This window comes from Coenobita brevimanus, chromosome 22, assembly GCF_032717465.1.
Source record: "Coenobita brevimanus isolate Jiangsu-jjx chromosome 22, ASM3271746v2, whole genome shotgun sequence".
Taxonomy (NCBI): Eukaryota; Metazoa; Arthropoda; class Malacostraca; order Decapoda; family Coenobitidae; genus Coenobita; species Coenobita brevimanus.
This window is the reverse complement of record NC_136975.1, coordinates 32,341,809-32,359,689: the sequence shown is the minus strand read 5'-3', so window position 1 is coordinate 32,359,689 and position 17,881 is coordinate 32,341,809. Positions and strand designations below refer to the sequence as shown.

Below are 17,881 nucleotides of genomic sequence, written 5' to 3'. Positions count from 1 at the left end.
TTGGAAAAGGAAGTGTGGTGTGTACTGTACATGTAGTTTGGTGTTGATAGCTAGAGAAACTTGCATTGGAGAGCATGCTGGCCTACTCTCTGTGTTACTGAGACACTGAAAAAGGGGGATGGTCAGGAACTGGTCCTGAGGGCTGACGAAACAGGAGCTCCAGCTCTCCCTGTCATGATGTAATGGGGTCTATAAAAGCCCATGTTGCTAAGAGGCAAAGCGGGGATCCTCTCTTTGGCTCAGTGGTAATGTGTGCACGTATCAAGTGCGAGGGCCTGAGATCGGATCTCAGCCAGGACAGTGTGATTAATTTGTTAAGTGTCAGTCCGGTTATTTGTGGTACCGTATTTAGACATCAAAACACGCATGGGAATATCTGATATAATGCTAGACATTACGAAAACAATTCATAAACAACAAAAATACACACACACATACACAAACACACACACACACACAAATCAATGAAGAAGACAAAGGTTGCAAAAATAATTTTAATAGCTACAGTCCTATACTGTACTGTGCAGTACTTACCACCCAGTAAACGACAGACAGGCACCATTACCCGCTAGCCAGTAGAAGGTGTACAGTAATCCCATTTGGTCTTGTGGCTAACATACGCACTTAACAAATGTCGGAAAATTCCTCCTCCTCCTCCACCCGTTGGAGCTGGGCGATGAGTGGGGATGTGCAGTACCCGCCACTGAACACAGCGTTGCCATGTCTATACCGTCCAGCCAGGCGACTTTGATCATTCGGTAGGGAGGCAGATGGCCATGCATGCCTGGGAGCATCTGAGAGGAGTGATTCGGGTGCCCAGGCGACTCTGACCGTTCGGTGAGGAAGCAGAAGGCTATTTTTACTCAGCTTGTGGGTTAGGATCTATTACCCATGCATGGCCAGAGAGGCCTGCCAGCTGCCCAACTAATATTTTTGAGTTTGTAGGCCACTCAACTGGCCATGTCGGAAATTTTATGTTCGGATATGGAAAGACTTTTGTTACCAGCATAATAGAGCCAAGACCTAACATTTGGATATGGAGCATGACTGGATACGGGATGTCTGGATAATTGAGGGATTACTTAATAACAAATGCAGTTTCATCATGAATGAAAATACAAGTGCACCTCATTCTTTGTTTGCTACTCTGTTACACCAACACAGTGGTTCAGCAGTATTACTGTACGGGTTCTTATTTTATTTATCACAGTTGTTAATGGGCATGGTAGGTGGGGCACCCATAATCCACCCACTTAGCGTAGCGGTGCTCTAGTTTAGGGTAGCTCTACAATGAGTGATAAGCCAAATGATTTCCTGTAAACCAGGAAATCATTTACAACACTAGGTGGCAACCTTATAACCAACCAACTCGTATTCCCTACATAACAACAAATGAGTTGGCGGAGGATTAGTGCCCCTTCCCGTAGGACAACTAAAAATACAAACAAGAGGCCACAGACCAGGACAGATCAACAGGTGATGACTAAGGACTGAATAAAGAACGTGGTACAAATTGCAATATGCAATGTAAGGGGTGCAAATGACGAAGTGAAAGAGAAAGAGATTGTCCAGGTGCTTGAGGGTGCAAAAATATGTGGAACAACTGAGACTAAATGGCGAGGTGAGAGAGTGGGAGTATGGATGGGGTATTTGTGCGGGAGTAGGTGAGAATAAAGGGGCAAAAGAAAGAGTATGTATTGCTGTGTGCAAGAGTTGGCAGGAGAATATAAGAAAGAATGGATCAGTTGGGTCAAGGATTGTGTCGGTAAGACTGGAAGTAGGACTTTAAATGTCAGTGATTGTGTGTGTGTGTGTAAGCACCAATGCAAGATCATGCAAGTAGAGTCAAAGAAGAGTTCTGGGCAAATGTGGAAGCATGCATGGAAAAGTTTGAAAGAAATGAGAGTGTTTTTGATTGGAGATATGAATGGAAAAGTGTGGGATGTGAAGGTGGATGGAGTAGTTGGTGAGTGGGGTGTGCCTGCAGAAGTGAATGAGAATGGCAGTGCTTTAGTGGACATATGGGCAGGGAGGGGGTTGGTGACAGACACAAAATGATCCAGAGGTATACTTGTATATGGCGAGTGATGGGACGGGTGGGTGGTGAACTGAATGAACAAAAGTTCATGAATTATTATGTGTGTGTGTGGATGAGAATGAGAAGGTGTGTAATGGATGCAAGAGTATATAGAGGCAGGGCGAGTGGACTTCCTGACCACCACTTGGCGGTGGTGAAAGTCAAGGTTCAAATGCAATGAAGGAATAGAAGGAGGGAAGGACAGGAGGAAGCAGTCCATACAAGAAGAGTAGAAAGGTTGCAAGAGGATGGAAAAAAGGCAGAATATAAGAAAGAAGTTGAAGTGATTCGGTAAATATGATTTGGAGCAGATGGGAGAGTGGAAGTTGTGTGCAAGATATTCACAGAGAAATCTGTGCAGCATGTGAGGTGGTGTGTGGGGTGAAGAGAAGATGAAATGGGGTACAAGGAACAGCATGGTGAAATGAAGAGGTGAGACATGCTGTGGTGCAATATAGTGAGTGGATGGAAAGCAGGGGCATGGAGGAAGATGAGGGACGGAAGACAGAGTTATATGTAAAAAGGAAGAGAGTGGTGAAAAGACTAGTAAGAGAGAGCAAGAAGAGAGTGAATGAAGAATTTGGAAGGAATTTGAGTGTAAAGTGGAGCGAATGTTAGAAAATGTTCTGGAGAGAGATAAAGAGAGTTAGACAGGATGATTAAGAAAGTAGTCAGGGAGTGAAAGATAAAAATGGTAGATTGCTCGTGGAGAAGGGCGAAAAAGTGAGCAGATGAAGAGAACACTTTAAGGAACTGTTAAATGTAGAGAATGAAAGTACTGTGAGTGTAAGTGGCTTGGGAATGGCTGGGAGAAGGAGGGAGGTGAGAAGAGAGGAAGATATCAGCGGGATGGAAATAGTGGAAGTAATGAAGAAAGTCAAAATGGGGAAAGCCCCAGGAGTTGATGGTGAAATGCTGAAGCATGGGAGAGAGGTAGTAGTGGAATGGATATGGAAGATGTGTAGACTGGCCTGGGAGGAATGTGGGGTCCCAGAGGATTGGAAGTCAGTTACAATTATTCCCCTGTACAAAGGAAAAGGGGAAAAAGAAGTGTGCTGTAATCATAGGGGCATTTGTCTTTTTAGCGTAATGGGAAAAGTATATCATAGGATACTTACTGACCGAGTTAAGGAAATAACAGAGTAATTAGTTGGTGAAAAACAGGGAGGTTTTAGGAATAGATAAGGATGCATAGATCTGCTATTCATTCTTAGGTCAATATTGGAAAAGTTTCTAGAGACAGGAAAGAAGTTGTATACGGCCTTCTTGGACTTGGAGAAAGCATATGATACGGTGGATAGACAAGGAACTGGAAAATATTAAGAGTACATGGAGTAAATGGGAAGTCGTTAAATGCCATGAAGAGTAAGTACAAGGAGGCTACCACAGCAGTGCATGTGGATAGTGGATTGAGTGAATTTTTCAATCTGAATGTTGAATTGAAACTGGGATGTGTCATGTCTCCATGGTTGTTCAGTCTGTACATGGATGAGGTTATAAAAGAGATACAAAGTAGGGCAGTGGATGTTGGAGTGGCTTTACTGAGAGAGGGCAAGCTTTGGAAACTCCCTGTATTGTTGTTTGCAAATGATACTGTATTGTTAAGTGAAGATGTTGAGGAACTGCAAGGCTTGGTGAGTGAGTTTGAAAGAGCATGTAAGAAACAGAATCTAAAGGTGAATGTAGGGAAGAGTAAAGTTATGATTGTAGAGATAAATGAAATCACTGGATGTACAGTGGGGTTGGATGATGAGGAAATGGAAAATGTGAGTGCATTTAAGTACTGTACATAGGTAGGGTGATGAACAAGAATGGAAGTTTGGAGGGTGAAGTGCTTCAAAGGGTACAGCCAGGAAGAAAGGTTGCTGGCTCTTTGAAAATAGTGAAAAGAAACATGGAAGTGTGCATGGAAGTAAAAATGTTGCTGCACGACAGTATTGTGATACAAACTTTAATGTATGGAAGTGTGGCTTGGACCTTGTTGGAAGGGCACAAGTCAAGAGTGAGAGCAAGGGAAATGAGTTATTTGTGAGGAGCATGTGGAGTTACATGGAGAGACAGACTGACAAATGAGGGAGTGAAGGAGCATTGTGGTGTGGATGTGGATGTGACAGAAGACATTAGGAGAAATACAGTACACTGATGTGGTTTGGCCACGTGGAGGGGATGGGGAGCGACAGACTAACGGAGTGAGTGTATATGAGTGAGGTGGAGGGAGGAGAGAGGGAGGGGGAGGCCAAAGATGAGATGGAAGGATGGAGTGGAGAGGTATATGAGTGAGGGGGGTGTGAGCTGGGAGCAGGGTAGTGAAATGGCAGGAGACCGGGCAACATGGAGGCAATTTGTTTGTGACCACCCTTTACGGGATTAAGGCATCTGGCAATAGCTAATAGATGTTATGTGATGGTACAGTGTACTGCAGCTTAATAGTGTTGTAGTTGTAAGAGTAAGGTTGTAAAAAGATAAAAAAATATGGTATAACACAGTGTGGAATGGTATGGTACAGTGCACTGTGATGTGTGGTGTTTAACACGGGGTGGAGTGGTGTACTATTCAGCTGTCATGTAGTCAGGTGTTATACAATATTGAGAGGGAAGGTTGATTTTAAGCACAATGATATAGTGTGGTGTAAAAAAAAAAAAAAGGTTGATGGGTATGATATGAAGATTTAAAGTGAAAAGTGTAGTAGAGGGAGGTAAAGTATAGTGAAACGTGGAGCACAGAGTTGCAAAGTAATGTATAATGGAAATTAGTAACACTGTATGGTACAATGCAAAATGAAGTACAGTAATATAATTAGGCAGAGTACACTGGCTTGGACTGAAATGGAGTGGTGTATTCTAGTATGATTGTGAATAAAGTTGTGCAGTCTGGTCTGGTGTTGAGCTGTGAGGTCTGGTGTGATGCTGAGTAGATTTGTGTGGTCTGGTGTGATGCTGAGTAGAGTTGTATGGTCTGGTGTGATGCTGTAGAGTTGTGTGAACTGGTCTGGCATGATGTCAAGTATAGCTGTGGTCTGGTGTGATGCTAAGTACAGTTGTGTGGCCAGTGCGATGTTGAGTAACGTTGTGTGGTCTAGTGTGATGTTGAGTTCTGAACATGGATGGGCGGTTCTACTATACACGTTCATGTCATGTTTTATGGCTCCTGAGGGGTAACTGATCTGTACGGCAGAGGAGCAACTCCTGCCACTGAAAGTGATCTACCTCTACCCAGTGCTTTATGCATGTTGATGAGTATAGGCATGGAAGACTTTTGGCATGTGGAGCATGAAGTGCATGGCAACATTTTTATTCATGTAACTGTGTTTGTGAGAGGCTGTATGTGTGACAGGGGGCACTAACAGTGTTTGTACATGCTGAAAGACCTACAACTACACCCTCTTATATGTTCCCCCCCCGGGGGATGGCACACAATCAGGAGAGCTGGTAGAAGGGCATGCTCCCAACCCAATCATCAAAGGCACCACAGAATGGTGACAATGTGGTGGGTAGAGAAGAGGGAAGTGAAGTGTCAGGGTAAACAAATCTTAGTAATGTGGGAGTGAGAATAACCAATGGAGTGGACTGGTAATAGAATGAAGTGTGGAGTGGTGTGACATAACTATGAATAGTGTGTTGTATGTTGTGGCAATAAGTAATGTAGTGGAGCAAAGTAGTGTTTGGATTTGGTATATCTTAGCTGACTGGGAATGCACTGTAGCAGCAAGTACTGTACTGTAATGTGAAGCAACATGGTGCAGTACTGAGTTTAACTATGTTGTGTAGCAGCGAGTAATATGGTGTGGTATGGCACAGGAGTAAGCACTGTGTTGAATGAAGTAGAGTGGTGTGTAATACAGTTGTCTGTGGATTAGAATGATGATTTACATGGAATGGAGTTGTGCAGCAGTAAGATATATGCAGATGTCAAGAGTGGAGTTAAGTGGTGTGGGGTAGTGAAAAGCTGAGGTGAATGAAGTTGAGTGGAGCAATGTGGTGTGGTGTGATTTAATGGTGTGCTGAGCTAAATGGATAGGAGTGATGCAGCAGTGAAAGGAATGGTGTGGAGTGGAGTGGAGTGATGGTGTGTGTTGTTGTTTAGCGGTAAGCTAAGCTAAATCAGGTGGCGTGGTGTAGCAATGAAAAAAGTGGTGTGGTGCATAAGTGTTAAGTGTGCAGCAGTAATGAGTGGCATGCAGTAGCTGACAAGTGTATACTACAAGTAAGAAAGTAAAACAGTGTGATACAACAGTTAACAGTGTGGAGTGTCATGGTATAGCAGTGAGCTGAGGATGGGGTTGCATGGTATAGCAGCATGCAGTGTGGAGTGATTTGTTATAGTGCTAAGCAGTGTGAAGTGGTGTAGCATAGCAGTGTGGAGTGGTGTGGTATAGCAGTGTAGAGTGGTGTGGTACAAGTAGTAGGCAGTGTAGAGTGATGCGGTATAGCTGTGAGTAGAGGTGTGGTATAGCTGTGAGCAGTGTGAGGTGATGCAGTACACCTGTATGGAGTGGTGTGGTATACCAATGTGGATTGGTGTAGTTTTGCAGTGTGGAGTAAATGTGGACCATATAGTAGTGTGGGATGGTGTGTTACTGCAGTGTGGAATGGTGCTGTATAGCAGTGTGGAGTGGTGTGGTATAGCAGTATGGAGTAGTGTGTTACTGCAGTATGGAATGGTGTGGCATAGCAATGTGGAGTCCTGTGGCTTAGTAGCGTGACACAGCAGTATGGAGTGATGTGTTACTGCGATGTGAAATGGTGTGGTACAAAAGTGTGAAGTGGCATGGTATGCCAGTAAACAGTGTGGAGTGGTGTGGTATGGCAGTATGGAGTGGTGAAGTATAACAGCTATATGGTATTGCAGTAAGCAATATGGAGTGATGTGATATAGCATTAAGCAGTACAGAGTGGTGTGGTGTGGCAGCAAACTGTACAGAATGGTGTGGTACAGCACTGAGGAATGGTGGAATGGTGTGGTATAACAAAAAACAGTGTGGTATGGTGTGGTATAGCAGTATGGAGTGGTGTGGTATAGCAGTATGGAGTGGTGTGGTACAGCAGTGTGGAATGGTGTAGGATAGCAGTGTGGAATGGTGTAGGATAGCAGTGTGGAATGGTGTAGGATAGCAGTGTGGAATGGTGTGGTACAGCAGTGTAGAATGGTGTAGTACAGCAGTGTGGAATGGTGTGGTACAGCAGTGTGGGATGGTGTAGTATAGCAGTAAGCAATGTGGCAGTGTGTTATATGACAGTTTGGAGTGGTGTGGCATAGCAATAAGCAGTGTGAAAAGGTGTGGTATAGCTGTACAGAGTACAGTAATGTGGTATGACAGTAAGAAGTGTTAAGTGGTGTGGGGTTTGATACACCAGTGTGGCATGGTGTGGTAGAGAAGTATGCAGTGTGGGGTATGTGATGCAGCTGTGAGTAGAGTTTTGTGGTGTAGCAGTGAGTGGACTGGCATGGTGCTTATCTCTCCCCTCATCCTAATCGGCAGGAGGGACACGGGAACACGGCAGCCACCAACTTCTCCTGCATTGGGAAGGTTATTGGAGGCTACTATGCTGACGTCTCCACAGGGTGTCAGATGTTTCACGTCTGTACACTCAACGAGAAAGGTAATTGTGCTTCCTAGCTTACAGGTAAAGGTGAGACGTAAACCTACTCAATATCCAGCACTAATACAGTACCAAATTTTCTGTGACAAACTTTTCAACCTCTGCTACATTTGCTTAAAAAAAAAATATATATATATATATATATATATATCTTTAATTAACAGTTTTACTGTACTCTGCAGTGCTGAAGAGGGACTGATATAACTGGGCAATGGAGTTATCTGGTTATATAACAATCTCTCAACTCCATCCCTATCCTCAGAAAAGAGGGAGGTGGACTGTAGAAGGACAACTTTAACCTGCAGTCCTCTGGGTTCATATTCTGATGAGCCTGAGGACACAACAACAACAAAACAACATTACAAAAAAAATGACATCATCATCATCATCAAAAGTGTGGTGGTAGGTGGTGGCTACCATCGCCCACTTGATGTAGAACTACCTACTTCTATATCTGTGTCTGCCCTCCTCTCGTTCTGCTTCTGTCTTTCCTTCCTGTCACTTTTTACTACTCTTCCTTCCACTTCAGGTGGCTCTACAATGAATGACAAGCTTAATGGATTCCTATATACCAGGAATCCATTTACAATGCTGGGTGGTAACCACATAACCAGATAAAAGGGAGACATGGAGCTAACTGGGTGGAGAAACACATATGAGGCATCCATCCAGGAACCATACCTCGAAACTTTTTCCTGTACCTTGCTGTTGCTGGGCTCTGTTAACTGCAAGGGAACATCAATTTCCTACACAGGACAACCCTGAAGGGGTGGTTGCTTGCCTCTAGTTGATGGGTCTGTTTGAACAACCACAACAACTGTACAGTTTTCACAGTGACAACAATGCTCCCTAATTCCATGTTACACTATATACTTCACAATGCTGCACTTTCATAAAAGAACATACAATACTGCTTGCAGAAAAGTAATAAAAATTCAGAAATATATTTGTAAGCTAAAGATAAAACAGTGAACTTTTCACAGATCACTATTATTATTTTACTTTTATTTCTCTATGCTCCACTAAGCCCAGTACCAACTCACCCCATTCAATCCTCATAAACCTATACATAAACTAAACTTAAACTTATATCAGTTTCACCTGATCTCTACAGAACTCTGCTAATTTCCTGTATGATAATACAATACTGATCTTCAACATTTCCCTCCCATGAAACTTCCTCAAATTTTGGGGGTAATATTCAAGTTTCAGTTTGAACCCAATCTCTTATTTAAAACCTGGATTACAACAAAATCCCTGATCCTACATATTCACAACAAAGTTTTGAGCCACTTGGGCACTTGATCTGAGGTTTAGTTGATCCTGCCACCAATCTCTCCTTGCTGTCTGAATCCCCAACCCCTTATGGATTCCCTAACCATCCACTTTATTTAACCCCATTAGTTCCCACATCATCTGTTAATTCATGTCTCTACTGCCTATCCCAACTCCGTTAATACTAAATTTACCTAATTAAGTGACTATATCTTCAGCTCTTTAATGTTCAGTCAACTGACCTCCAGCGCCCCTATTCACAGGTAAAGCGCACTATTACACATTCCGCTGTCTAGCTGGAACAGTTTTTGACCAAGAGACTCGAGTGTGTGAGAGGGCAGATGAGGTGGATTGTGGGCGCTCAGAGTCCTTCTTCTACCTCAACAACGACCTTTATGGCCCTGGCATCATCCCCTCTACTGCGTGAGTTGGCCAGATTATTAACAAAGTTCATTAATTAGGACTACCAGAATGCTCAGCATAGATGCAGAACCACAGAACTCATTGGTAATACCATTACTTTAGACATACAACACATTTTTGCCTCTGGGAAAAATTCAAGACATCTGAGAGATGTCTAGACTGCAACAGAATATGATCCACCAAAAAAAGACTAGATTTAATGCTCTTCTTTGCTCATCAAAACAAGTTACGTCCAGTAGCTTAAAACATATTATACCTTATAAAGATACCAGATTATTGTTGGAGGTCCACATCTCTCTAAATCCATGACAGTTCCTTGTTCAGGTCATACTCATACATATTTTCTTGTGATGGTTTGATCCACCGTGGTCATTTCTACCTCTGATCTCTTATTCTGGCATTTTTCCCCCTATACTGAGGTTGTCTTCACTGCTGATACAAGAATCCTGAAAATAATAAGAGCAAAAATTTAATCCCAATAATATATTCCCTTGATGTACTGGAACATTAACTTGCTTATCAGAACTACCTTCACAGTACTGTACTACAGTATGGCCCTCCAGCCTACTGATAGAGTACCTGTACCAGTAAATGCTCAAAATAGTACCATTTCCAAAGATAACTCAATAGGAGAGCAGAAATTTTGGCTTCTGTAATATCCCTTTGCACCTATATCAGTAAGTGTTCAAAATAATACCATTTCCAAAGATAAATCACTAGGAGAGCAAAAATTTGGCTTTTGTAATATCTCTTTGCATTCATTCTACACATGCCACAGTTTATCCTTGAGAGAGGAGAGCCAGCTAGGATAATTATTGGGAAGGACTGTAGGGTACAGGCTATTCTGGCAGGGATGTGTAGACAGATATGATGGTGTGAATGTGCCAGTTGCAGGAGAAATGAGTGGAATCTGTCATGAATGTAATGAGAGTAAAGAAGTAGATTACACCAGTGAAACTATTATTTGATAAACTCATTCTTCAGTTACATCAACATATGCTCCACATGTTGGCCTTGATGATGAAGAAAAAGACAGATTCCAGAATGACTTCATGTGTAGTTGGTGGTATGGGGGATGATGAGACTGCAGATTTAAATGAGGAGTTAAATGGTCATGTAGATAAAGCAGCTCAAGAATATGAAGGGGTGCATAAGGGATGTGCATATGATACGAGGAATGAAGAAGAGAGAAGGATATTTGAATCTGGAGAGGCTATCTATCTATCTATATACCTAGGCTGCTTCCCCCAAGGAAAGGGAGGTAGCCGAGACAGGACGACTCACTCTCCATTTACTCATCCATTCAAACACATTCATTCGCATCTTAGCCCCAAAGGGGAGAACGGACAGATCCTCACCGCATCACACCGCACAAGGGTCAACTGCGCAATGCAAGCAGTGACATCCACAGCAGGGCCCGACAGCTGAACTGGTTTACCCCTGCCACATCATAACAGACCCATCCCCTTACCCGCACCTGACCTGACTAGCTGATCAGAGGCAGTGAACATAATTATGCGCAACACGCATTTTAGGAATGAAAAGTTGGCTTATTACATATGAGTCTGCGGGTAATAGTAGCCAGATTGACCATTTCCTGGTCAGGAGGTGAAGAATGTTAAAATTATAGGGAGTGAACTGTGTGGAGCAACACAGATTACTGATATGTGAAATAGAGCTGAAGGAGCAGGTGATGAAGAAGAAGACCTATGCACACAGGGAGAAAATATGGAAGTTAAAAAAAAAAGAGGCAGTAAGGGATGCCTTCTATAGCAAGCTGAGTTGAGTGGTCGCTGAACAGGGAACTGTTGATATTAGTGTTACTGAGCAGTACAGAGCTCTCAAGAACAATCTCTTCAGAGTTTCTGATTCAGTGTGTGGATGGACAAGGGGCCTTCCAAAGCATAAGGTAACATGGTGGTGGGATAAGGGTGTAGAAGCCACAGTTAAGGAGCAAGGAAGACTTCTGGGAATGGAAAAGGTGGTAACAGAGAGGAATATCTGAATGCCAAGTGTAAAACTAGAGAAAGTATACAGGGCAACATCTGAGTCTCGGAGACTTTTGCTGGAAAACCTAAATAGTGCTGAAAGGAAGAATGTGGTATTTAAGGTGGTAAATCAAAAAGATAGGGAAAACAGAGATATCATTGATGGGCAGTGTGTGAAGAATGATGAAGGAAAGATAGTGGTGGACAGTGAAAATATTAAAGTTGTTTGGAGACAACATCATAACCAGCTGCTGAATCATGAGTCTGATTTGGATAGGGAAGGTTTGGAGTCAGCGGATCGTGTTTGGCCCTTGGCTTTTGACTGATGCTGCTATTGTGAGCAGCACACCAAGCAGGATGCAGTTGAGGAAGGCAGTGGCTTTGTCTGGAATGACTGCTGAAATGTTGAAGGCCCCAGGAGACATAGAAGTAGGTTTAGTTACTGATTTGATAAATTCAATTTTATATGAGGGGGGGACAGATGGATATGGAGGTGTTGGTGTGATGGTTGCGGAGAAATGGGTGGAATATTTTATGAATGTTTTGAGAGTAAGCGATAGGATATTGGTAGTGAAAATTCTGTTGGGTAGAAAGATAGCTGCGATTATATCGGCATATGCTCCACAGGCAGGATTGGATGAAGCAGAGAAAGATAGATTTTGGGATGATTTAATACGTGTAGTGGGTGGTATGAAGGATGATGAGATAGTGATTTTGGGAGGGGACTTAAATGGTCATGTAGGTGAAGCAGCACAAGGTTATGAAGGAGTGCATGGGGGATGTGTGTATGGTCTAACGAATGCAGAAGGAGAAAGGATACTCGAGTTTGGGGAGGCAACAGACATGATTGAGTGCAACACATATTTTAGGACAAGAGACAGTAGGTTAATTACATATGAGTCTGGGGGAAATAGCAGTCAGATAGATTATTTTCTGGTTAGGAGGGCCGATAGGAGGTTAGTGAGGGATGTTAAAGTTAAAGGAAATGAGGAGTGTGTGCTGCAGCACAAACTATTGATTTGTGATATGGTGCTTAAAGAACAAGTGATGAAAAAGAGGACTTACGTACCTAGGAGGAAAATATGGAAGCTGAAAAACCAAGTAGTAAGGGATGCCTTCTATAGCAAGTTGAGGAGAGTGGTGGCTGAACAGGGAGCTGTAGACAGACGCGTTAATGTACAGTACAGATCCCTCAAGAACAATTTCGCGAGAGTTACTGATGTAACATGCGGTTGGACAAGAGGACCACCAAGACATAAAGTAACTTGGTGGTGGGATGAGGGTGTAGAAGCTGCAGTTAGGGAGAAAGAAGAAGGCTTTTCCGGGAATGGAAGAAGGGTGGTAGCAAAGAGGAATATTTGGCTGCAAAGCTTAGGGCTAGAAGAGAGGTATACAGGGCAAAGTCTGAGTCACAGAGACTATTACTTGATAACCTAAATCATGGGGAAAGGAAAAATAAGATATTTAGGGTGGCACATCAAGTGAAGAGGGATAATCGGGATATTCTAGGTGAGCAGTGTGTGAAGAATGATGAAGGAAGGGTAGTGGTGAACAGTGAGGATATCAAAGATGCATGGAGAGAGCATTATAACCGGTTGTTGAATGAGGAATCTGACTGGGACAGGGAAGGTTTGGAGCCAGCAGACCCAGTGTCTGGCCCTTGGCCTTTGATTGATACTGCTACTGTGAGTGAGGCAATAGGCAGGATGAGGGTGGGGAAGGCAACAGGTGTGTCTGGGTTGACTGCCAAAATGCTGAAGGCCTCAGGTGATATAGGGGTGAGTTTAGTCACTGACCTGATTAATAGGATTATTTATGAGTGTGTTGTCCCAGATGATTGGCTGAAGAGTGTAATTGTAAATGTGTATAAAGGGAAGGGTGATGGCCTGGAAAGAGGAAATTATAGAGGCATAAAGCTTTTAGATCAGATAATGAAGGTAACGGAGAGAATTTTAGAAGGTATGATTAGAGAAAGAGTAAATATTGATGAGATGTAGTTTGGGTTTATGCCAGGTAGGGGGACCACTGATGCTATATTCATTGTTTGTCAGCTTCAGGAAAAATATATTGGTAGGAGAAGGGATCTTTATTTTGTTTTTGTTGATTTGGAAAAGGCCTTTGACAGAGTCCCTAGAGAGGTGGTGAAGTGGGCACTGAGAAAGCTTGGCTTGGAGGAGTGGCTGGTTAGGGTGGTTATGGCTATGCATGTGGGAGCTCACACCCAGGTAAGAGTGAATGGAGATTTGAGTGATGGGTTTTCCATGAATGTTGGTGTGCATCAGGGGTCAGTCTTGAGTCCCATGTTGTTTATCATGGTACTTGCAGCCCTTTCACGTGACTTTAGAAATGGACTCCCGTGGGAGTTGTTGTATGCTGATGATTTGGTGTTAATTGCAGAGAATGAAAGGGAGGCGGAGGAAAGGTTCAGGAAGTGAAGAGATGGTATGGGGCACAAGGGTTTAAGGGTAAATGCTGATATAACAAAAGTGATGATATCTAGGGTTGGTGGCGGTACTGTCAAAGACTAGGGAGAGTGGCCATGTGCAGTTTGCCACAAGGGCGTGGGAAGTAATTCCATCTTGTGCGGTGTGTTTGATAAATGGGTGCATAACAGATGTAGTGGTATCAGAGGTAGATTGTGAGATAATGCTGATTTTATGTGTACGGTGTGTTGGGGTGAGCAGGTGGAGATTGTCAGACGTGAAAGGATTGAACTTGCTGGTGAATCTCTTGAGTGTGTGGAAGAGTTTTGTTATTTGGGAGACATGTTGTGTGCTGGAGGTGGGGCTGGAGCTAGCTCTGTGGCTAGGGTGAGAAGTGGTTGGAAGAAGTTCAGGGAGCTCTTGCCTCTCCTGACATTGAGAGGACTCTCCCTACGTGCTAAGGGGTCTTTGTATGCAGCATGTGTTAGGAGTGTAATGCTGTATGGTAGTGAGACCTGGGCAGTGAAGGAAGAAGATATTCGCTGGCTCAGACGTACAGAAATGACAATGATTAGGTGGATGTGCAGTGCGTCCCTGTGTCAAAGGCCTGGAGGGGCTGGGTTTATGATGGAAGAGTTGAGATGTAGGATGGGACTGGAGTGTATTGGTGTTGTGATGAGGAGAGGTAGATTGAGATGGTTTGGACATGTGGAGAGGATGGGGGATGATAATTGGGTGAGGAAGGTGAGAAGTGTTAATATTGGGGGTGGGGTTATGAGGGGTAGACCGAGAAAGACATGGGACGAGGTCATTAAGTGTGACCTCAGGGTTAAGGGACTGAACAGGGAGGCTCCAGTGGATCGTGCAGCGTGGAGAGCCGCCATTAGGTGACCAAGGCCGACACATGCAAGCATGTTGGAGCCTTTAAAAACGAAACAAAACGACTTGTGCCAGATGACTAGCTGAGCTGGAGTGTGACCGTAAATGTGTAATTGAGAAAGGGTGATGTCCTGGAAAGAGGAAATTACAGAGGTATAAAACTCATGGACCAGATAATAAAGGTAATGGAGAGAGTCCTAGAAGGTATGATACAGGAAAGAGTGAATACTGATGAGATGCAGTTTGGGTTTATGCCACATTCATTGCCCAATAGCTTCAGGAAGAATATATAGGGAAGAAAAGGGAGCTGTACTTTGTTTTTATTGATCTGGAAAAGGCCTTTGACAGAGTCCCTATGGAGGCAGTGAAACGGGCAGTGAGAAAGCTTGAGATTGAGGAGTGACTCGTTAGAGTGGTCATGGCTATGCGTGTGGGTGCTTGTACCCAGATGAGTGTGAATGGAGATTTGATTGACAAGTTTTCCATGAATGTTGGCATGCATCACAGGTCAGTCTTGATTAAGTCCCTATTGTTTGTCATGGTGCTTGAAGCTTTCTCACATGACGTCCAAAATGAACTCCCATGGGAGATGTTGTATGTTGATGACTTGGTGTTGACTGCAGAAAATGAAAGGAAGGCAGAGGAAAGATTTGTGAAGTCAAGAGACAGAATGGGGCACAAGGGTTTGAGAGTAAATACAGATAAAACAAGGGATGATGTCAAGGGTTTGTGGTGGTACTGTCAAAGCAGAGAAAGTGTGGCCATGTGCCATTTGCCATAAGGGTGCAGGTGGTAACTCCATCTTCTGCAGTGTTTGTGATAAGTGGGCGCACAAGAAATGTAGTAGTATTAGAGGTAGGCTGTGAAATAATGCTCATATTATGCATGCAGTTCGTTCCTTTGTTCATTCATTTTTTATGGCTCCAGCATGCTTGTGTGTGTTGGCCTTGGTCACCTAATTGCGGCCCTCCATGCTGCTTGATCTCTGGCAGCTTCCCTATTCAGTCCCTTATCCCTGAGGTCACACTCAATGACCTCATCCCAGGTCCTTTTTGGTGTACCTCATACAACCCTATCCCTAACATTAACACTTCTCACTTTCTGCACCCAGTTATCGTCTCCCATTTTCACATGCCCAAACCATCTCAATCTACCTCTCCTCATCACAAAACCAGTCCCGTCCTACCAATCAACCCTTCCATCACAAACCTAGCCCCCCCCAGGCCTCACACTCAGGAATGCACTGCACATCCACCTAATCATCGTGCAGTGTGTTGGGGATTTAGAGATTGTTAGGTGTGAAAGGACTGATCTTACTGGAGAGCCTCTTGAATGTGGAGGAGTTTTGTTGTATGGGGGACATGTTTTGTCTTGGAGATGGGGCTAGAGCTAGCTCTGTGGCTAGGATAAAGTAGTGGTTGGAGGAAGTTCAGGGAGTTCTTGCCTCTCCTAACACAGAGAGGGGCTCACCCTCTGTACAAAAGGATCTTTGTATGTGGTATGTGTTCAGAGTGTAATGCTAGTGAGTCCAGGGCAGAAAAAGAAGAGGATATTTGTATACTCAAATGTACAGAAATGACACTGATTAGACAGTTATGTATTGCATCCTTGAGTGTGAGGTCTGGAGGGGGGCTAGGATTGCAACTGAAGAGCTGAAAGGAAGGATGGGGCTTGAAGCAATTGGTGTTGTGATGAGGAGAGTTTGATTGAGATTGTCTGGGCACGTAGAGTGGATTCAGGATGACAACTGGATGTGGAATGTGAAAAGTGTGAATGATTGGGGAGGGGATGCAAGAGGCAGATCAAAAAAGACCTGGGAGGCTGCCAGAAATCAAGCAGCATGGACAGCCGTTATTAGGTGTCCAAGGCCGATGCATGAATTATGCTGGAGCCTTTATAAATGATATGAACACAGGCGGAGGGGTGAGGTGAGGAGGGTTACACCAAGCCTCTTTCCACACATGTTTGATAAAACTGAAAAGTTCTGTTTGTCTCTCAAAAAGATTTCTTGTGAACTAGTTGGGTGCAGCCCACTGTGGTCTGAAAAGCTAAAAATTTGTAGGAAAAAGTCCTTCTCCTCCTATGGCAGCACCTGCTCAGGTATTTTAAGTACTGTATATACTGTACTAAAAAATTTTAAAATGCAATGCTCTAAAACAACTTTTCCTCTAGAAGATTATCTTGATACCACCGAGACACCTTTTTTGCTCTCCAAGTACAGTAGCTGTACATCTAGATCTTCCCAGCTTAGTTTCCTCCATTGGCATGAACAACAGGGGCAAGTTGAATGAAAAAGTATATGCCAAACTTAAACAGGGAACTGTCAGATTTATGCCATGATATCTGATATCTTTTAAGGTATGCTGCTACAGCATCAATGTCTCATCCCAGAGCGCATAGAAGAATATATTACCTGCCTATAACCCTCTATTTGCCAGCGACCAAGTCAGTTCTTTGTCAAGCAAAGACTGGTGAGCCAATTCAGCATACACCTGCACTGTCCGCTCTGACACTTGGACCTTTGAGCCAATTACATTTTTTTTCTGGCTATCTTCATGTAGTCTCATTTAGCTGTGAAGAGACTTTTCACATTGGAAAGACTGGATACAGACTTCAGTTATGTCTTCACTACAAGAGGCCTCCCAAAGGTGGAACAAAATGCCCTGGACGTGGCAAAAATATGTCAATAAAGCCCATCACCAGATTAATGGAGCTACAATAATCGTATGGCACAGCTAAGGCACTTAATACCATAATAATGAAACTGTGACCCACAACAATTATATTTTGTAGCAACATCATTATTTGTCATTTATAAAGTTATTACAGAAACAAAAGCTATCATCATTTAAAGTAACAGCAGTCACTTAATATAACAACACTGCTTGGTGTTGCCATATCCAGCATATTACTGCACCACCTACGACCAAATGCAGTTCAATTGCCATAGTTAGTTATCCATGGGAATATGACAGGAAGTTCTGCAGTGGAAAATATAGTTAATTACTATAGGAAAATATAGTTAATTACTGTATACCTAAAGCTTACTTGCATTCTTTTCAGGTAATTAATCCTACATAAACATTAGTACCAAATAACTACCTGTTGCTTAAGGAGTCACTTAATTATTTAATCATTAGCAGAAATCATAGGGAAGTAAGAGCTGAGAATCTTAACTCTTACTTCCCTATGATTTCTACTTATGATTAAATAAGT

The 17,881-nt window shown here is 43.2% G+C and overlaps 1 protein-coding gene across 1 annotated transcript in view; it reads left to right on the top strand.

Annotated features, from left to right (window-relative positions):
- The window catches only part of LOC145392458 (uncharacterized), a 164,378-nt gene that overhangs the window by 67,022 nt on the left and 79,475 nt on the right, over window positions 1–17,881 (top strand). Inside the window, exons 3-4 of the mRNA XM_080266858.1 lie at window positions 7,557–7,677; window positions 9,216–9,375. Coding sequence (XP_080122984.1) covers window positions 7,557–7,677; window positions 9,216–9,375 — 281 coding nt within the window. The remainder of the gene's footprint in view (window positions 1–7,556; window positions 7,678–9,215; window positions 9,376–17,881) is intronic.